At 41.8% G+C, this 22,403-nt stretch overlaps 1 protein-coding gene across 2 annotated transcripts in view; it reads left to right on the top strand.

Annotated features, from left to right (window-relative positions):
* mtpn (myotrophin) overlaps positions 1–22,087 on the top strand; it is a 36,291-nt gene extending 14,204 nt beyond the window's left edge. Inside the window, exons 3-4 of one of the 2 annotated variants that reach the window (XM_078206656.1) lie at positions 3,105–3,221; positions 21,322–22,087. In XM_078206656.1, the coding sequence (XP_078062782.1) occupies positions 3,105–3,194 (90 nt within the window). In that variant the 3' untranslated portion in view covers positions 3,195–3,221; positions 21,322–22,087. The remainder of the gene's footprint in view (positions 1–3,104; positions 3,222–21,321) is intronic. The other variant, XM_078206657.1, reaches the window with a different exon arrangement.
* Positions 22,088–22,403: the final 316 nt, after the last annotated feature.

The raw sequence follows: 22,403 nt of genomic DNA, 5'->3' as shown, positions 1-22,403 counted from the left end.
ATCCCTCTATCCCCATCCCTATTCATGTATTTGTCAAGACGCCACTTAAAAGTCACTACCGTATCCGCCTCCACTAACCCCCCCCCCCGCACGGCAACGAGTTCCGGGCACCCCCCACCCTCTGTGTAAAAGATCTGCCTCGTACATCTCCTTTAAACCTTGCCCCTTGCACCTGTGCCTCCTGGTAATTGACTCTTCCACCCTGGGAAAAAGCTTCTGACTATCCACTCTGTCCATGCCTCTCATAACCTTGTAGACTTCTTTCAGGTCGTCCCTCAACCTCTGTTATTCCAGTGAGAACAGACCAAGTTTCTCCAACTTCTCTTCATAGCTAATGCCCTCCAGACCAGGCAACATCCTGGTAAATCTTTTCTGTACCCTCTCCAAAGCCTCCACATCCTTCTGGTAGTGTGGCGACCAGAATTGAACACTATATTCCAAGTGCGGCCGAACGAAGGTTCTATAAAGCTGCAACATGACTTGCCAATTTTTAAACTCAGTGCCCCGACCGACGAAGGCAAGCATGCCGTATGCCTTCTTGACTACCTTCTCCACCTGCATTGCCACTTTCAGTGACCTGTGTACCTGTACACCCAGATCCCTTTGCCTATCAATACTCCAAAGGGTTCTACCATTTACTGTATGTTTCCTATCTGTAGACCTTCCAAAATGCATTACCTCACATTTGTCCAGATTAAACTCCACCTGCCATGTTTCCACCCAAGTCTCCAACTGATCTATATCCTGCTGTACCCTCTGATCCTCATTACTAACCGCACTTAGTTTGTCTTGTGTTTTGCATTCAGTACTGGGCTCTGCCATGATGAAAATTGGGATTTTCATGGAACCTCCATTTCCTATTGTCTGCTGCCCCCCCCCCCCACAACTTGTGGAGCAGGAATGCAAAACTTTAATCTGATCCCATGCTTGTGGAATTCCTTGGCTTTGTCTATAGAATGCTGCATCTGTTGTTTAGCATTTTTATGTTTGTGTTGTAGCCTCACCAGGTTGGTAACTCATTTTTAAGTCTGCTTGGTGCTGCTCCAAGAATATTCTCCTGCACCCCTCTTTGAACCATGGTTTTTCCTTTTGACTTGGTGTTAATGTAAAGGACAAGTTGGTACATGAAATTACGGATTAAGGTGACATATAATTCTGCTGATGGCCTGCAACACTTTGTAGATGCAAAGTTTTGGGGTGCTGCTGGATCTAATCTGAATATATCCCATTTACCACGATGGTACTGCCACAAAGACTGGAGGGGGTGCTGTCCACTGGATTGGAGTCATACCGAGCACAAAGAAAGGTGCTTCTGTTTGTTGGAGGCTAATCACCTCAGTCTGAACTCAGCACTACACAAATTCCTCAGCCTCGTATCTAAGGCCCAACCATCTTCAGCTATTTCAGTGACCTATACGCGAAATAAAGTCAGGATGTCCGCTGATGATTTTATAGTGTTCAATAGCATTCATGACTTCTCAGATGTTGAAGCAGTCCATACCCACATGCTTTGCCTCAATCATTTTATTGCTTTTTGAAAATCTAAATACCCCAACTCCCTGATGCAACTGAAGTAGCTCAGATTTGATATATTTTCTGCTGTGTTAGCTGATTTCAATTGAGACACCCTTAGGGTTTTTATAGTATCATCCTCAGTTGAATGCTTGCTGAAATGGAGACATCGAGCAAAGATCAGATCAGGTTTAGGTGCAACTGTCTCAGCAAGTTAGTCAAATCATACATCTTGGTTCATGGACATGATGTCCACTTGGGTGGTGCATTAGGAGGGAATCCATAACACTAGCACTGTTAGAAGTCCAGTCCAACGCCAGCATCTCCACGTCATGACCAGCACTGTTGCTCAACTCTGTATATTATATACAAATTTATTTAAGACATTCTTACTTCGGGATTTAAAAAGGGCGGCATGGACAAGTTGGGCCGAAGGGCCTGTTTCCATGCAGTAAACCTCTATGACTCTATAACAAGACCTAGACAACCTTCAGGCCTGGGCTGATTATGGCAAATCTGCAAGTCAGGGGTGTGACGGAATACTGTCCACTTGGATGGGTGCAACTCCAACAACATTCAAGAAGGTTGACAATATCCTGGACAAACCAACCTACTGAGGAAGGGTCACCCAGACTCAATGCTTAACTCTGTTCTCGCTCTACAGATGGTGCCAGACCCGCTGAGATTTTCCAGAATTTTCTGTTTTTAAGTCCGGCATCCGCAATAATCTGTTTTCACCACTGAATTGGCACCCTGTCCACCACTGGCACACAGTGACAGCAGTGTCTACCCTCTGCAGGATGCATTACAGCACCTCGCCAAAGCTCTTCCAGAGCATCTTCCAAACCTATGACTCTGTCACCTTGATGTGGAGATGCCGGCGTTGGACTGGGGTGAACACAGTAAGAGTTTTAACAACACCAGGTTAAAGTCCGACAGGTTTATTTGGTAGCAAACACCATTAGCTTTCGGAGCGCTGCTCCTTCGTCAGATGGAGTGGAAATGTGCTCTCAAACAGGGCACAGAGACACAAAAATCAAGTTACAGAATACTGATTAGAATGCGAATCCCTACAGCCAGCCAGATCTTAAAGATACCGACAATGTAGGTGGAGGGAGCATTAAGCACAGGTTAAAGAGATGTGTATTGTCTCCAGACAGGACAACCTGCAAGTCCAGGAGGCAAGCTGTGGGGGTCACATTATCAGTAACCCCCACAGCTTGCATTTCCACTCCATCTGACGAAGGAGCAGCGCTCCGAAAGCTAATGGTGTTTGCTACCAAATAAACCTGTTGGACTTTAACCTGGTGTTGTTAAAACTCTTACTCTGTCACCTTGAACAAGGGCATCAGAAGCACGGGAACACCACCAGCTGCAAGTTCCCCTCCACACAATCTCCTGACTTAGAACTATATCGCTATTTCTTCACTGTTGTAGGGTCAAAATCTTGGATCTACCATCCCAACAGCATCATAAGCTGCAACGGTTCAAGAAGGTAGCTCAATGGTTGGGCAGTAAATATTGGCACTGCCAGCAATGTTTACATCCCAAGAGTGAATAAAAAAAGTAATGTAAATGTTGAAAACTTCCAGAGCCACTCCCTCCTGACTGTGTGTATTCCTTGCTGCTACCTCTGGTTGATCTGCCCTGCTGGTGGGACAGGACATACCCCTGAATGGTGATGGAGTGCCTGGAGCATTGGCTATAAGGTATGATTCTGTGATTGTCAGGATGTTGCTTGACTAGTCTGTCTGACAGATGTTACCGAGGTGGACTTCACACAGTCGACTGGGCCTGGTCTACCTTGTCATATCTGTTGCCCAACTGCAGAGTTTTGATCGAATCTCCTGGTGTTCGGATCATTTTGCTCTGATTAATAGCACGCTGCTTCCATTCTTAAGCATGTTTGCAATCCTATGTTTTAGCTTCACCACATTGCTGCTTCTTTTTCCACTACGCCAGGTGCAACTTCTAACCCGCTGTTCTACACTTTTCACTGAACCAATGTTGTTTGCTGGGTGTGATAGTGAAGGTAGAGTGAGGTATATGCTGGACCATGAGGTTACAGATTGTAGTGAAATTAAATTCTGCTTCGGACGGCCCAGATATCATGGATAGTAAATTAGCTAAAAAAAAAAGCCTGAGAGTAGGGAGGGGAAATGGACAGTCATCCAAACAAGAAGATAGAAAGTGCTGGAACCACTGTTCATAATTTACATTAATGGTTCAGATTTTGTGGTTAGTAGTGATGTGAGAACTTGCCACTGACCTCAGAGAAAGCTGCTCACAAAGATCTAGCCATCTGTGTGGTGTGGATTGCTCCTTTGCAAACAGTTTCATTCTGAAGTCAAATCCAGGAGATTTCCACACATTCAGCAACATGAATGTCTTCAAGCAGGCAGTCACATTGAAGAACTCCCGGACAGCAAACATGGAAGCAAATAAAAACAAAATCATTCAGTAGAAGAGTCATGCCTGACTCGAAACATTAACTCTGTTTTTCCCCTTTCCACAAGTGCTGCCAGACCTGCTGATTTTTCTAGCACTTGTTTTTATTTCCGATTTCTAGCATTCACATTGATCACTTTGCCTTTAACCTAAGCAGTTAACTCCACTGGATATCCTTCACTTTTTAAATAAATTTTACAGTTCGCAAAATAAAGATTGGGACATGTATGTGGAAATGAGATAGCAGCAGAAATATCAATGTTAAAATATATTAAGGTTATGGACTTTTTGTCATGTATAAATTTGATCTTCTATAAATATAAAATGAGTTTCTCAAGGTCCAAGAAGTTTTCTTCAGTTTAAAAACTCAGTTTCACCTCATTCAATGCGTAGCTGTTTAGGGTGGTTTTCACACTATGTTAAAGTATAAAAGGGCAAGTTCGCATTGGTTCAAGTGCCTTCTGAAGATAGCCCTCTGGAGACTCCAATGGTGTACTGAGAACAACATATGGATTTCCTTGTTTAACCACGCATTTGCAGATGCCAGAAATTGCTGTCAGTTTTACAGTGGTAATAACGGCAAGCACTAACAATTTTGCTGTTACGAATGCAAAACTCAGGCCAATGATTTTGACTTGAGCGCCAGTTTCTCAATATCAGCATTTGCAGATGATGCCAGACTGAGAAATATAGTTAACACTGAGGAATGCAACATAATGCAAGACATTAGAAAATTAGCAGATTGAACAGTTCTTCCTCCGTGTAGCTATATCTCTGTTTGGCATCATCTGTAAACGTTGATATTGAGACAGTTAAGTGAAAAATGAACTTTAATGTGGAGAAATGTGAAATAATGCACTTTGGTAGGAAATACAGAAACATCTGTGCCTAACAAAAGTGGAGTTAAGGCCTCAGTCGTGTTTCCCTGATCTTACTGAATGGTGGAGAAGGCATCATAATGGACTACTACTTCCATTCTTTATGATCTTATGAAAATAAGAAACTGAATAGGGTTGGAGAAAGGGGACTTCAGGATGCAGTGAACAAATCATTTGGAACACCATTGCAGGTCAGCAATGCAATTCAAAATTCTATCTTGGAATAAAGCCTTATTTTTCGGGGTATAGAATTCCAAATAAACCTATATGGGACAGTGCTGAGCCGGCACTTCCAGAGTATTGTGCACACCTCACTATAGAAAGGACATGCACTGGAGAAAGTACCAGAATGATTTATATGGATGGTATTAGAACTGAGAGGAAGGGAGAAATTGGGACTTTTTAAAGAAAAAGATAAGACTTAAGAGGTAACCTGATAGGGGTCTTTAAAACTATAAGGTTGGACAGGATGGGTGTGGAGAAAATATTTCCATTTATGGAACAATCCAAAGGGGTCATGAATACAAGATAATTAATGAATCGAATGGGGAAATGAGTTGTCAAGTTTCTTTATTCTGTGGTTGAAATCTGGAGTTTGCTATCGCAGGAAGTAATTGAGGGGAATCCTTAAGATGCTTTCAAAAAAACTAAATGAGATTGAGTGAAAAATAAATAGGAAGTTATGTTGAAAGGCTGAGATGAGGTAAGTAGAATAGCAGGAGACTCGAGTGTAAACACCATCATAGATAGTTGGACCATATGGCCTGTGTGATCATAGAATCTACAGTGCAGAAGGAGGCCATTTGCCCCATAGAGCCTGCACTATCCCACCCAGATCCTATCCCCATAACACCACATTTACACTTCTAGTCCCCCTGACACTAAGGGGCGATGTATTATGGCCAATCAACCTAACCCACACATCTTTGTAGTGTGGGAGGAAACCGGAGGAAACACATACAGACACAGGGAAACCTCTACGTAGATGGTGACCCAGGGCCAGAATCAAACCTGGGTCCCAGGCGCTGAGGCAGCAGTACTAACCACCCTGTATAGCTCTTGTAATACCAGAAATTAGGAATTTTTATTTAGTATCACAAGTAGGTTTACACGAACACTGCAATGAAGTTAGGTGAAAATCCCCTAGTCAACACACTCCGACATCTGTTCCAATACACTGATGGAGAATTTAGCATGGCCAATGGACCAGTGAGCTTGCATTCGCCGGTGGCAGAGAGTCTGCAGCCTGAGTGAGATTCAGCCAGAGTGAGGGTATCAGGAATTTGGAGCCGAGTAGGAATTCGGTGCTGAGGGGGAAGAGGTGTTCATCTTCGAGAGGAGTGGAGAGGTGGACCTGCAAGGGAGACTCGAGGGCTGGTGAGAGATAGAAAGAAATCGTACTGTGATGTCACAGTCAGCAGGTAAATGATTGGTTAGTGATTAAGTAATTTTTCTCTTTTTTTTTCTCTTGGCATTGTTGTTGTAAGTTAACTTAAGGATTCAGTCATGGCAGGAGATCCCTGACATGTCATGCTCTTCTTGTGCAATGTGGGGAATTTGGGAACCTTTCCGGTGTCCCTGCTTCCTTCATGTGCAAGAGGTGTGTCCAACTACAGCTCCTGTTTGACCACTTGACAGCTGTGGAGTTGCAGATGGATTCACTTTGAAGCTTCTGCGATGCTGAGGAAGTTGTGGATAGCACGTTCAATGAGTTGGTCACTCCGCAGATAACAATTACTGGGGGAGATACGAAATGGGTGACTACCAGACAGAGGAAGAGTAGGAATGCAGTGCAGGAGTCCCCTGCAGTCATCTCCCTCCAAAACAGATATACCATCTGGATACTGTTGGGGGAGATGGCTCACCAGGGGAAGGTGTCAGCAGCCAGGTTCATGGCATCATGGCTGGCTCTGCACAAGAGGGCAGGAAAGAGTGTGGCAGAGCTATAGTGATAGGGGATTCAATTGTAAGGGGAATAAACAGACATTTCTGCGGACGCAAATGAGACTCCAAGATGCTATGTTGCCTCCCTGGTACAAGGGTCAAGGATGTCTCAAAGCGGCCTGGTGGTGGTGTGGGGGTGGGGGGGGGTGAACAGCCAGCTGTCACGATATAGCACCAACGATATAGCTAAAACGGGATGAGGCCCTGCAAGCTGAATTTAGGGATTTGGGAGTTAAACTAAAAAGTAGGACCTCAAAGGTAGTAATATCAGGATTGCTGCCAGGGCCATGTGCTAGTCAGAGTAGGAATATCAGGATAGCTAAAATGAATATGTGGCTTGAGTGATGGTGTAAGAGGGAGGGATTCAAATTCCTGGGACATTGGAACCGGTTCTAGGGGAGGTGGGACCAGTACAAATCTGCACCTGGGCAGAATTGGAACCAATATCCTAGGGGGATTATTTGCTAGTGCTATTGGGGAGGGTTTAAACTAATATGGCAGGAAGATGGGAACCGATGCAGCAAGTCAGAGGGAAGTAAAGTGGGGACAGAAACAAAAGACAGTAAGGGAAAAAGTGGAAGCCAGAGAAGCCAAAGACAAAAATCAAAAAGCATCACATTACATCATAATTCTGAGAGTAATAAGTGCCAAAAAAACAAGCCCGAAGGCTCTGTGTCTCAATGAGAGGAGCGTTTGTAATAAGGTGGATAAATTAACTGCACAGATACTCATTAACGGATATGTGTAATTGGGATCACGGAGACCTGGCTCCAGGGTGACCAGGGATGGGAACTCGACGTTCAGGGGTATTCAATATTCAGGAAAGATAGACGGAAAGGAAAAGGGGGGAGGGTAGCGTTGCTGGTTGGAGGAGATGAATGCAATAGTAAGGAAGGACATTAGCCTGGACGATATGCTATCTGTATGGGTAGAGCTGCAGAATAGCAAAGGACAAAAAACGCTAATGGTAGTTGTGTATAGACCACCAAATAGTAGTCGTGAGGTTGGGGATGGCATCAAGCAGGAAATTAGAGATGCGTGCAGTCAGGGTACAGCAGTTATTAGGGTGACTTCAGTTTGCATGTTGATTGGGCTCACCATCAATGTGATGGAGCAGGATCTCTTGGAATATATAAGGGATGGTGTTCTCAACCAATATCTCGAGGAACCAACTAGAGAGCAGGCCATCCGAGACTGGGTATTTTGTAATGAGTATTAATTAGCAACCTTGTGGTGCCAGATCCTTTGGGGAAGAGTATGGTAGAATTCTTCATGAAGATGGAGAGTGACACAGTTAAGTCTGAGACTAGGGTCGTGAACTTGAGGAAAGCTAACTTTGATGGTATAAGATGTGCACTGACAAGGATAAGCTGGCAAAGGATACTTGATGGGTTGACAATGGATAGGCAATAGCAAACATTTAAAGAACACATGAATGAAATTCAACAACTGTACATCCCTGTCTGTCGTAAGAGTAAAATGGGGAAGGTGGCTCATCCATGGCTAACAAGGGGAATCAGGGGTAGTGTTAAAGCCAAAGAGGAGCCATATAAATTGGCCAGAAAAAGCAGCAAACCTGGGGAAAAATTTAAAAGCCAGCAGAGGAGGACAAAGGGTTTAATTCAGATGGGGAAAATAGAATGAGAGGCTTGCAGAAAACATAACTAGCTGCAAAAACATCTATAAGATATGTGAAGAGAAAAAGACTGGTGAAGACAAATGTGGGTCCCTTACAATTAGAATCAGGGGAATTCATAATGGGCAACAAAGCGATGACCAGCTGAAAAATATTTTGGACCTGTCTTCTTCAAGGAGGACACAAAAAACCTTTCAGAAAAATCTAATCCAAAAAGACTAGGGGGCAGAGGGTCTAGCATGAAGGAGGAACTAAAAGAAATCCTTATTAGTCAGGAAATTGCTGGGTTTAAAACCTGATTAGTCCCCAAAGCCTGATGCTCTGCATCCCAGAGTACTTAAGGAAGTGGCCCAAGAAATGGTGGACGCATTGATCATTTTCCAGCATTCTATACAGTCTGGAAGAGTTCCAGTGGATTGGAGGATAGCTAATGTAACCCCACTTTTTAAAAAAGGAGAGAGAAAACCAGATATTGTAGATCGATTAGCCTGACATCATTGGTGGGGGAAATGCTAGAGTCAATTAAGGATGCAATAACTGAGCATTTGGAAAGCAGTGACAGGATCAGTCCAAGTCAGCATGGGTTCACTAAACGGAAATCATGCTTGATAAATCTTCTGGAATTTTTTGAGGATGCGGCCAGTAGAGTGGACAAGGGTGAACCAGTGGATGTTGTGCATGTGGACTTTCAAAAAGCTTTTGACAAGGCCCCACACAAGAGATTAGTGAGCAAAATTAAAGCTCATGATATTGGGGGTAATGTATTGACGTGGATAGAGAACTGGCTGGTAGACTGGAAGCAGAGAGTGGGGATAAATGGGTCCTTTACGCAGTGATTAGAGGAGTTCCACAGGGTTCAGTGCTGAGACCCCAGTTATTCACAATATACACAAAGGAGTTGAATGCAATATCTCCAAACTTGCAGGCGACACTAAGCTGGGTGGCAGTGTGTACTGTGAGGAGGGTGCTAAGAGGCTGCAGGGTGACTTGGACAGGCTGGCTGAGTGGGCAAATACATAGCAAATGCAATATAATGTGGATAAATGTGAGGTTATCCACTTTGGGAAAAATAGGAAGGCAGATTATTATCTGAATGGTGGCAGTTTAGGAAAAGCGGAAGTGCAATGTGACCTGGGTGTCATGGTGGAACAGTCACTGAAGGTTGGCATGCCGGTACTGCAGGCTGTGAGGAAAGATAATTGGCATGTTGGCCTTTATAGTAAGAGGATTTGAATATAGGAGTAAAGATGTCTTGCTGCAGTTATACAGGGCTTTGGTGAGGCCACACCATGAGTATTTTGTGCAGTTTTGGCCTCCTAGTCTGAGGAAGGACATTCTTGCTATTGAGGGAGTCCAGCGAAGATTCACCAGACTGATTCTTGGAATGGCTGGACTGACATATGAAGAGAGACTGGATCGACTGGGCTTACGTTCACTGGAATTCAGAAGAATGAGAGGGGATCTCAGAAACATATATAAAATCCTGATAGGGCTAGTTGGGCTAGATGTGGGAAGAATGTTCCTGATGTTGGGGAAATCCAGAACTAGAGATCACAGTCTAAAAATGAGGGGTAAGCCATTCAGCACTGAGCTGAGGAAGAACTTCTTCACTGAGAGTCGTGAACCTGTGGAATTCTCTACCACAGAAAGCTGTTGGGGCCAGTTTGTTAAATATGTTCAAGGGGGCTGGATGTGGCCCTTGTGGCGAAAGGGTTCAAGAGGTATGGAGAGAGTGTGGGAGTGGGATACTGAAAGTGCATGATCAGCCATGTTCATATTGAATGGTGGTGCAGGCTCGAAAGGCTGAATGGCCTACTCCTGCACTTATTTTCTATGTTTCTAACCAACGTGTCTTTCAGACTGTGGGAGGAAACCTGATCACACTGAGGAGACCCACGCAGACACGTGGAGAATGTGCAGAAACGGCAGAGACAGTGACCCAAGCCGGGAATCGAATCCGGGTCACTGACACTCTGAGACAACAGTGCTAACCACGGTGCCACCAAACCGAATTAATGTACAATAAAAGGATAGAGTAACTTGAACTGAGAAGATGGTGTGGAGATTTATAATTATCAAAGTGATTACAGGAGTATACTTGGTGAATATAAATTATTTTCATTGGTAAGTAAATTGAGGCCATGGTTTCAAGATAAATGCAAGTATGTTGAATGGATTAGAGAAAGCTTTCCATATTCATCGTAGAATAGTTGGCCACAAATGGTAATCAGTGTCAAATTCGTTATAAAAGGTACAGGATAATTTCAAGAATACTGAAGGAAGAAATCAGTATAGCCACACTATATCAGTTTAGTTTCCAAGCAGGGCCTAAATTCGTTGAAGATGACTAAATGGCTACTTTCTATGCTAAATTATTTATATTTCAATTTTCAATAGTCTCTCCACATACAACTACAATAATATTTCTGAATCCCTTCACGCTATTCCTGGTGTATTATTTAATTCTGAGAGACTGCTGCACAGTCAATCCTAATTACTATGTACAGCCTTCCTAACTGATAAACCCAGCTTCCAAAGTGCATGTTCTTCTGACACTCAGTTGTTACTGCGTTCATTTTGCATGGCTGTCTCTGGTATCCCAATATCCACAGGGCTCATTAGTTATTCTGCCGTTGTATGCATCTTGGAAGGTTTGAACGAAAATCCTCTTGCTGTCGTTTGAGTGGTTCCTGTCGGATAATGACAGGATAGAAACTGGTTATGAATAAGAAGATATCGTGCTTTATCTATTTTGAGCATGTTTGACGATGTTTTTATTTGTTTGAATCCAATGATTCTTTAAAGTTTCCAATTTGGAATAAATTCCTTTTGTAATTTCAACGGCAAAGTCTCTTGTGGGCAAAGACACTATGTCCTGAGGAGTATTTGAACATTAAATCCCAAACTATCAATTTACTTCATATCCCCTCATTATGATTTCCCTTTCAAAAGTTTTGATTATTGGACTATCCATAAAATAGTATGGTGTAATTTCTTGATTATTCAGGAGGTTGAGGATTGCTTTGTAGTTAAATTGTAGCTTTACAGTAATTGCTTGCTCTCTTATAGTATTGTCGGGAATATGTACATCTTGAAGCAAATTGACTGACTCAGAACTAGGCTAACAGCATTGCACCAATTTGCTTATGGATGTTGATTTCAGTCCATAACCCTTTCAGCACTGCAGTACTACTTCTATGAAATATTTGTCTTTTAGTTGTGCTTTCGCCCTCTGGAATGCTTTGTGGATCTGTACACTTAATAGTTGTAACAACGAAAGATAGGGAAACTGAATATCTCCGTTTTATGCTGTTTGCAAATAACTATATGCATTGTTATTCTATGGCAAGTAGCCCTCCTCTTTAAATGTGTTTTGGGATGATTACTGCCTTTTTTCTGGTGTGTGTGTGTCTTTGTACATCAATTCCTATTTATAGAGAGAATGCTTATATAACTGCCAACTCTGGGTGGCACAGTGGTTAGCACTGCTGCCTCACAGCGCCAGGGACCTGGGTTCGATTCCGGGCTTGGGTGACTGTGTGGAGTTTGTTTTCCCTGTCTGCCTGGTTTTGCTCTGGTTTCCTCCTATAGTCCAAGGATGTGGAGGTTAGGTTGATTGGCCATGGTAAATACGTGGGGTAATGGGGATAGGGTGGAGAGGCAGGCCTGGGTAAGATACTCTCACCAGGTGGCACATTGGTTAGCGCTGCTGCCTCATGACGCCAGGGACCCGGGTTTGATTCCAGTCTTGGGTGACTGTGTGCGGAGTTTGCATGTTCGCCCCGTGTCTGCGTGGGTTTCTTCCAAGAGCTCCGATTTCCTCCCACAGTCCAAAGATGTGCGGGTTGTGTTCATTGGCCATGCTAAATTGCCCTTGGTGTCCGAGGGATTTGAAAGGTAAATGCATGGGGTTACGAGGACACGATGGGTGGGATTGTTGTCAGTACAGGTTCAGTGGGCTGTAGGGCTGCTGCTTCTGTGTCTTGGCCTGTAATGATTAGCTGACATGATGAAAATGGGTCTCCTATCACTAATTAGCATGATTAAACCTTCACCTATCTTCAACCTCATGTTATTTCTCAGCATGCCGTTCTTCTCAAATCTACAAAGTTAAGGAAAACTAAATCTTCCTTTGTGAGCTTCGGCAACCCCCCGCCCCCTCTGTTGCCATTTTTGTCAGCTCCATTCACATGACACTGCTCCCATTTACCCAACCCATGCTTTAAAAACCTGGCCTTTACCTGGAAGTGTAATGAACTGCAGGGATCAGATTGCTTTAACACTGTTTTACTTCAAAAGCAGTTCCCAGGTCAAGCCTAGAATCAGCAATTGAACTGGATGGAGAAAGTCTTGCCCACAAATCTAGGAAAGAAGAGCTTGTTCCTTACAGAAACTGAAGTGGCAGAGACTTCTCCTGGGGACATAATTGTAAGCTCCTGCAACCTATCTTAAACTGCAGTTCCTTCTCAGCACCTTGCCGCTCACCATTCCCTCTTCTCCAGCCAAATCCCTTCTTAACCAACACCTGATTTTTGCCATCAAAATGAAACTACTTGTCTGAATTTCTCCCACTATTGGAATCTATGAACCAAAGGACCCATTGGCTTGCAGGTCTCTGAGGTTTGATATGACACAGAAATGGAACAAAAAGCGAAAAACAGCAGAAGAGAACTGGATTGAGAGGAAGAGTTGAAAAAAGGAGAGAAAAAAAGAAGTAGCATCAATATGATGCAGGTGAAAGAGCAGGATGAGAAGTGCCAAGAAAGATCATTTTCTATCTCTCTCCTCTATCTGTACATCTGGCCTTTCACACCAGTGTTTCACCTACTTCCCCTCCACCTTCAGATGAAACTTTAGCTTGTTTTTTGACATGAACTACATTATGGGTGATGTGTTGTTCATGTATCAGGCCTTGCATAGAGAGTGCCACTCACTTGGTTCCTAGCACCCTTCCTCATTGCCTTTATTGATAATATCCCTGTTATTTGAAAATATATATATTCTAGCTCACTGTGAACAATGCAGCAGGTATGCAAAATTATTTTGTTTTGGTGACTGGTGAATATTCATCTAATTCAGAATAAATGTTCGAAATATCCAATACCGTCAGTGTTGTTAATTGTTTGACTTGGCAATCCAAGTGACATTGCAATTTTTGGAGGCAGGATGTGAACTGGGGCAGCCTGACTCCTGGAGGAACTTGAGATTAATGACTTACTATGTCCTGTTGATGAGTGTATTGTCCATTAGTCTTAGGAGATGATAGAAATACTGAAACATAAGCTGATGGATGCGTTGGTCCATTGTCCCTGTTCTCAGCAAATACAGCTGGTTGAAAGTGAAGCCCATTAGTGTTACTCAGTACTTGAAATCACATGTTCACACGCATGTACAGAAATATATTTAACAGTAATGTTGGATAACCCTGTTCCCGTATATGTCTTTTGGATGAGATGTTATACTGTGGCACCATCTATTGTTCAGGAAGACCAAGTTATTTCTGGTGTCCAGGCCAACATTTATCCCTCAGTCAACATTGCAACAAAAAAATCAGGCCATTATCTGAGCATGTTGCGAGAATTTGCTGTGTATATATTGACTGCTGTGTCTCCTACATTGGAACAGTGACTGCCCTTCAGAAAGTACTTAATTCGCTGCAGAGAGTATTGAGATGTCTGGTGATCATGAAAAGTGCTATATAAATGCAAGTCTTTCATATCTTTTACATGAATGTGTAAGAAACTATTTGGATATTGTCATCAGTATTCTGAATGCACTTGCAGTAGTGACAACTTTGATGGCATTCTCTTCCTTCTCTCCCCCCCCCCCCCCCCCCCCAACCATCTCATTGTATTGGCAAAATGGTTTTCTTGTGGTAACTTTCTTATTCCCATCCTAAGCTGTAATCTCCAGCCTCATCTATCAGTGTCTGCCTGATAGAATAGTGTGTTTTACTCATCATTCCCGATAACATTGGGGCAGCAGGTCATTAATTTGGTCTGTTTACTTTATCAGTTATTACATATATTGGTGATTGTTCAGATCTGTTGGTGATGCTTGTGGCCACTTTGCATTATTGATGTCTGTAACACGTTCAACCAAAACAATGATTTAATGACCTTTTGAACATAGCATTTTCAGTGAGTTTAAGGACCAAATTCTTAATCAGCTAATCCCCATTACTCGAGCTTTGTAAAGGACTGAAAAGTACAGGTTATAATATTCATTTGCATTTTCCAACTGATGAGGCAGATAAAATTAAAGCTTTGGTATGTCTATGACAGGACAAAAAAATTAAAATTGAAAAATTACAAGGAAAACTTCTTGTTTCATTGATAATGTCCTTACTAGCTCTGTCTTCAGCCTGTGCTGATATTTATTTTGGATGAGTCTCTTTCCATTCCATCTATCTCATCTCGGACTTAATTGATTTGTTTAGGTAATTGTACTTTCTATGTCCAGATCCATTCTGCAATGACTATCCTTGCCACTTGTGTTATGTATGGTGCAACCCAACGACCCCTAAAAATAGGCACTGCAGCTGATTTTGTTTTTGTACTGGCTTGGATTGAGGTGCACCAGGATTTGTTGCAGAGATAACTTTTTTAATTTACCTGCTGATGTTTTCTTCCTTTACCTCCTTTTCCCAATCCTTATTTTTGAGGTCTGATTGGAAGATTGACTATTTGCACCCAGAGAATAGAGTCCACTTCCTTGTCAGCTTCCTGTATCAAAATATAGATATCCTGTGTGAGCCATTGGCTAGCTGTGCGGAAATTGAGCCACAAGTCTGCTTTGTTTGGCATAGCACTACCAGGTGATCTCTGGCCCATAATAAAAGGCTAATGAAAACACTGGAAATACACCAGGTTTGTTGCCATGTGTGAAATCAATGTAAATGATCATTTTGGTACAGATACTCGGAGGCCAATGGGTTTAAAACTAGAAGTGAGGTTTTGAGCTTTTGCAGATTTTAATCTCTCAAAAAAAACTTTTACAGTAGTGAAATATTTCAGCTGTTGGAAATCTGAAATAAAAACAAAAGAATTGACAGGTCATTGATCTGAAACATTGAACTCTCTTTCTTTCTCCACAGATGCTACCAGATCAGCTGAGTTTCCAGCATTTTCTGTTTTCAGTTCTATTAAAACGTTGCGCATTTAGCCCAGCAGCTCAGTACAAAGTCACCCAGAGGTTAGGTTGATGGTCACGCTAAATTGGCCCTAGTGTCAGGGGATTAGCAGGGTAAATATGCGGGGTTACGGGAATAGGGCCAGGCTGTGATTATGGTCAGTGCAGACTCGATGGGCTGAATGGCCTCCTTCTGCACGGTAGGGATTCTATGAATAAACTTTGTGCATTTCTAAGAAGGGTTTGTTCCTCTTTACTCGTAATGTAATATTTGATCTGTTCTCATCGGACTTGGAACTTGAGTAATTTAATTGACTTCCCATTTTAAAATTACAATTTTAAATTAGTCAGGATTGTGAGCTGTGTTTGCATGAAGTAATTAAAGTTAATGAGGAATGGGATTGACCAGGTTGTGCCCGATAAGTTAAGAGTTGATGGTGAAGAGGTGGAGTTGCTCACCAGTGGGTAGAACAAAGAAAGGTGGTTTAGAAGGAGACTAGCTCTCTGGAAACTTACATTTTTTTTAAAAATCCTGCATTTATATAGTGCTTTCACAGTCGCCAGATATCGCAAAGCACACTAGAACCAATGATGTACTTTTGAAAGTGTAGTTACTGTGTAATGGAGGGATTGCAGCAGTCAATTTACATACACCCAGTTCCCACGAACACAATATGATAACCAAATCTATTTTGTGATGTTAATTGGTCAGGACGCTGGAGTAACTCCACTGCTATTCTTTGAAATAGTGCCACAGTATCTTTTCCATCCACCTGAGAGGAGAGAAGGGGTCTCTGTTTAACATCTCGTCCAAAAGATGGCACCTCGGGCATTGCAGCACTCCTTCGGAGCTGCACTGGGGTTGTCAACCTTGATGTTTGTGTGCAAGTTGTTGAGTAGGAGCTGGTCCCTGGAACCTTCTGACCTAAAGGTGACAGTGCTACCAACTAATGTCCTTTAGGGAAATAAATCTGCCTGGCCTACATGTGACTCCAAATCCACAGCAATGTGGTTGACTCTAAAAATACCCTCCGGGATAGGCAGTAAATGCTGGCCCAGCCAGCGTGGCCCGTATCCCATGAACAAATATTTTGTTAATTTGTTCAAGTAAAATATTGTCCGCTGAATAAATTAGACCGAAGTCATGGATACTGAGCAAGTCTCAGCATGAATTACATGCAAGTTCCTCATAATTAAACAAACATTACATCACTGTAAAGGAATTATAACACAAAAAGGATGTTAGGACCAGGAACAAATTGGTTGGCTCATCAAACCTATTCCACTGTTCAGTCTGATCATAGCTGCTTGTGATCTATCTCCACAATTTTGTCCCATAGCCCTTAGATTTTTTTTAACCAAATGTACTAACAATATCAGATTTAAAATTAACTAATCTGGCATCAATTGACATTTGATCAATTGCCCTTTGTGAAAGCGTTCCAAATTTTTATCATAGAAATAGTTCCCAGTTTTGCTGTTGAAAGGTCTGGTTCTAATTTTTACGTGTTCCCCTATTCCTAAAGGCCCCCCTCAACCAATGCAAGCCATTTGTATCTATCTGTTATTCCCTTTTAATGCCCCAGAATGCAGTGGATGCAGAATCAATCAATGGATTCAAGAAAGAGAGTGATGAATATTTGATCAAAAGCAAGATAAAGGGCTTTGGGGGAAAAGGCAGGGAAGTGGAGTTAGGATGAGATGGAGATCAACCATGATCGCATAGAATGGCGCAGTGGGGTCGAAAGGCTGAATTGCCTACTCTCGCTCCTAGTTCCTATATTCCCTTTGATATCTAGAAGCCTTTAAGCTTCTAAATTTCAGGAAATTTAACTAGAGTTTAGATAATTGCTCCTTTTAGCATAGCTGTTGCATATCAGTTATTATAGTACATTTATACTGCACCGCCTTCTATGCCAATACTTAATTCCTAACCTCTAGTACGCTGAATTCCCCTCAGTTCTTCAGGTGTCCATGTGTGATCCAACCCTGTATAGCTGTAGCATAACCTTTACCCAATTTTATTCAAGTCTTCTGGCTAACATTCCATTAAACTTTTTGATTTTTCTGTACCTGTTCATAATATTTTACTGATCTTTGAAATGGGATCCCCAAGTCTTTTGGAATCGCCACGTGCACGTAGCTTTTCACCGTTTTAGAAAGTACTCTGTTCTATTCTTTTTAGGTCCAAAGTGGATGACATTACATTTGTCTACAAAGATGCATCAGGAGGGAGAAAGAATGACTGCAGGTCAAATGACAGGAGCTCTTTCATTTTCAGTTTGGAACTGCAGGTTTGAGGTTTAGATGGGAGTGGACATCAGACTGAAAGCAGTGTCTCTCTCTCTCTCTCTCCCTGGTTTTGGAAGGTTCTGCTGGTTAGCTGAAAGCTAAATCTGCTGTTGGTGGCTTGACCAGAGTCTCTCCCTGCTGGTCTGGGAAACTGTTTTGAGTGTTTCAAGAGGATTGCAGCATTCATCCAAAGGACTCCTTTCCAGTATCGCGTGAGCATTAGTCTTTGCTGTGTTAAACCTGTGAAAAGAGTTTTGTCTAAAGGAAGTTTTGGTTTTGATTGGAGCATCTTAGATAGAATCATAGAAACCCTACAGTGCAGAAGGAGGCCATTCGGCCCATCGAGTCTGCACCGACCACAATCCCACCCAGGCCCTACCCCCACATATTTACCCGCTAATCCCTCTAACCTACGCATCCCAGGATTCTAAGGGGCAATTTTTGACCTGGCCAATCAACCTAACCCGCACATCTTTGGACTGTGGAAGGAAACCGGAGCACCCGGAGGAAACCCACGCAGACACGAGGAGAATGTGCGAACTCCACACAGACAGTGACCCGAGTCGGGAATCGAACCTGGGACCCTGGAGCTGTGAAGCAGCAATGCTAACCACTGTGCTACCGTGCCGCCCCCCTGTGCTACCGTGCCGCCTAAAAATATATTTAAGGGTTATACATTATTGTAGTTTTGTTTATAGTAGATAAGTTTTTGCTTATTTTCTTTCCATACATGTTCACTATATTCTTAAATAAGCTTTGTTAAAATTTGCCTAGTGGGTTATTTGAACCATACCTGTAACATATCATGCTTATCCTAGCCAAATTCAAGGTGCAAAACTTATGATCCAGGCAGGCTTCATAAAACATTGTGGAGTTTCTGACCTGAACCATAACACACTCAATTGTTCTTTTCCTCGTGCTGCTTGTTTTGTATACAAGAAGCTGTTCCATAAATTTGGACTTATTTCTGTAATGTAACATAAGCAAGTGCAGTGCCTTTTTATGGTTTGGGGATTGTAGGCAATCAATTTTTTTATGACTACAACATACCTTTGCAGTTGTCCAACTAATATTACTTGATGGGGTCATTGAAAACCAGCTGTTTGTAACTCAAAACAGTTGGATTGAATAACTTGTGCAGGATTCTAATAGGACAGATGCATGAATGTGCAAACCTAAGGCTCAAAGCTTGCAAGGATTGTGAATGCTGCAGAGCAAAGTTCCAAATTCTGGTTTAACCTAGTCTCTGCTGACTGAATAATAAAAGCATTGACAACACTGCATCAATTATATGCAATAACACAACTCCAAGTTAATCTGAAGATGCACGTCCTCAAGATCCATTTCAAGTAGTTTGTATAATAATGAAGGTCTGTATATTTTGTACGTAGTGAGCCAGTAACAATACTTAAAGGCTAAGCTTGCTTGTTCCTTGTTCAAACTTGAGTACAAATCTCCTTCCTTGCAGGCCCTAATTTTTTTTATGACCAGATATATTTTGGTGTTGCCACTTGCTGTCTATTATTTATGAACCTTTGGTTTTATGTTGTATGCTAGCATTTTGTTGCAGGCTTGAGAGAGCTCTTGCCCTGGTGCAGTGAGATGTCAAATCAGGTTTTTGGTTAAATGGGATGCGTGTCGCTGCAAGTGCAGTAATATTTGTATCCCTCTTCCTCTCGCGGAGGCAAGCCTAAATCTGGCAGAAAAGTCAATCACATCTTTTCAGTAGTATCTAGTGTAAAATCCTACTGAGAAATTATCAAAAGTTATGACCACTGAAAGAGAGGAAAATGTACGACTCGTTGACTGTTTGCATTAAGTACAAATATTCATTCCCTGCTACTTGCAGGGAACAGGGTCCGAGTGACTTTATTGAATTCAATGCAGGGTTCTGACTGGTCTCTGGGAGAGATGTTTTCTGTGTTGGAGGAGAATTTGGGTAAGCAAGATGTTTGTGATGTATGCTAAAGTAGTTTCTGTATCGTATATATGAGAGTAAGCTGTAACAGATCATTTCTGGTAAGCGCATTTTAGAAATTGAACTTAAAACGTTTCTTTTCAAAAGCCTGCTTTGGTCCGTCCTCTTCTCCACTTCTGTTCACTGACTACTTCAAATGACTGTTGACTGGTGTGGCGGCTCACTGTCCTACCTTCTGTCTGGTCTACCATGTGCCCATTCATTTCTAGTTGATTTACCTGTGAGGCCCTGGAATTTAGCCCAGCCAAGAATTTCAGGTTTATTAAACAAATAACTAAATCAAGCCAATAATGCAAATCCCTGCCACTTTGAAACATCATATTATCTATTGTGGTAGAGAGTGGTTTCCTTTGGGGGAGGGGAGAAGCTAATTTGCATAAAAGCATTGAATGTGCTAGCAAAGGGACAATGTGTGTCTGCACCCAATCTTCATTTGTGTTTGAACTCTAAAATGTGCGTTATGTAGGGAAGCCTTTTGTTCCAAGTTTTTATCATAAGATTTGAAAACTTAACAAGCATTTCAGTCTTCACTCTTTACAGCTGTGTTCCTGACACAGGTGCATTATTTTAGCTTCACCAGACTAATTTAGCGTATTACCACCAATATACTACAGGAAATTGGCCTTTAAACCATTCCACTTTTTAATGTTGTACCAATATATTCTGTGTGCTACTCATTGTACTTGCATCTGTACTTGAACTGTCCGCAAGCATCTCAGCAAAGCATTATAACAGAAGCTTGAAATGCTTATACAGATCAAGGAAACCTGATTTTTATTTTAAAAGGCCAAAACATTAATGGTACCCCAGGTACAGATTGTCAAAACGTGGGGAAAAACTGACAGACCACTGTGGATCAAAGCTTTAATTATTTAAAACATAATATGCAGTGAGGAATATCTGAGATCCAGTAATTCAGTTATTAGAACTGAAATTAATGTGAGGATATTTGGAGAGAAATTGAACTAATCTTCTAACAAACAAATGCATGATCTTGTTTGCAAGTAATCATTTTATCAGTACTAACCTTGTAGCAGAGATCACTGATTTGTCTGAACATTGAAGCTGTATTGGAAAATTTCATTGGTCGGTATGAATGTGTTTGGGAATGCTTCAAATGTTAAATGATTTGTTTTAAAATGACTTTTATTATTATGGGTTGTATTGGTTGAACCTTGAAAATTGATCAAAGTAACTACTTTATTTCATGAGTGAGGCTTGTTGGTTGCTTCAAGGCAGCTTTACACTGATGGTGATAGACTTATTAATCTGTAGTCCGTGCTCTCACTTTTCACCAGCCTGCTGCTGTTAGATCAGCAGACACATTTATTTTAAAGCCTGTCTCATTGCTTTGTTCCTCGTGGGTGTCATTTTTTAAATGATGGTTCTGTTCGCTTTTCATTTTGAACAGGAGCCAATATTTAGGTCTTACTTATGTGAACACCATCTGTCTTCAGTTGGTTTCTAATTGTGTCTTGTTTCTATCTTTTTCCATCCCACAGGGTGCTAATAAAACAGGGAAATGCCCTGATGGAAAGAGCTATTCGGAAATCGCTGAAACCGCTGAAATGAGAGAACTTCTCAAGTGACGGTTGTCTCGCTTTGCCGTGACCTTGTGCTGCACCATTTCATTTTTTTCCCCTTCTCAATTCTTTCTGCTTCCGAGTGCATCTTTTAATTCTGACTAAACAGACAAGTTTGTAGCATGTTTTTGTACAGTTACAGACATCTTGATTAACATAACTATCAGAGCTCTTGCAAGGCCTACAATGGACTGATTCCACGTCTCGCTAGGGATAGTTCAATACAAAAATAAATTGCTGTGATTATTGAAGGCAGTTCGTATCACGATTATTCTACACGTGTCCATCTTCCTGAGTCACCTTTACTCGGACTTGTTTTCCTGCGTTGTGGACATAGTGAAGCAGATGTTCTTTAAATGATTGTGATGAGAAATTTTCCAGCAGAAGTTTATTATTGTGTTCCCCTCATACAGTACTCAGTGTAGCAGGTCACTTCTGAAATTTGAAGATTTGGCAGCCGCAGCATCTCTGATTTGAAGACACTTCCAAATGTTTTGTTTCCCTTTTTGACTTTTGGCTATTGATTATCATGTGAACTATAATGATTTGTGAACGTTTTATTACAAAAAACTAAGGATGATCGTGATAACAATTGGATTATTGAGTGAACTATCACTATTTCTGTTGCATAATAATCAGTGACTTGAGAAATCTGTTTTAATAAAATAAAGATGTGTGTAATCTGTCTCGTTTCCATTGTTTTGTGGGCTTTCTATTGGCTTATGAATTTAAAAGCTTCCAATTCTTGTCATGCATTTAAACTTGCCACTAAGAGATAGATGCAAAGCATCCAGCCAGGTTTATGGAACCTATTGGCAACTTACCTCTGAACACGTCCATTGAAAATGTTGCATGCTTGTTTTCAACATTGTCAAGTAACCCCAGCAGCCTGATTCTCTTTTATAAGCAATTGATTATTCTCCCTGAATTATACCCCCCACCCCTCGGTTTAAAACAAAACTGCAAGAGTCCAGCTATCAGGAAAGGGAAATGTGAAATCT

The sequence above is a fragment of the Mustelus asterias genome, unplaced genomic scaffold (assembly GCF_964213995.1).
Source record: "Mustelus asterias unplaced genomic scaffold, sMusAst1.hap1.1 HAP1_SCAFFOLD_1697, whole genome shotgun sequence".
NCBI lineage: Eukaryota > Metazoa > Chordata > Chondrichthyes > Carcharhiniformes > Triakidae > Mustelus > Mustelus asterias.
The sequence above is the reverse complement of the archived record's forward strand: the minus strand, read 5'-3'. Positions and strand labels throughout refer to the sequence as shown.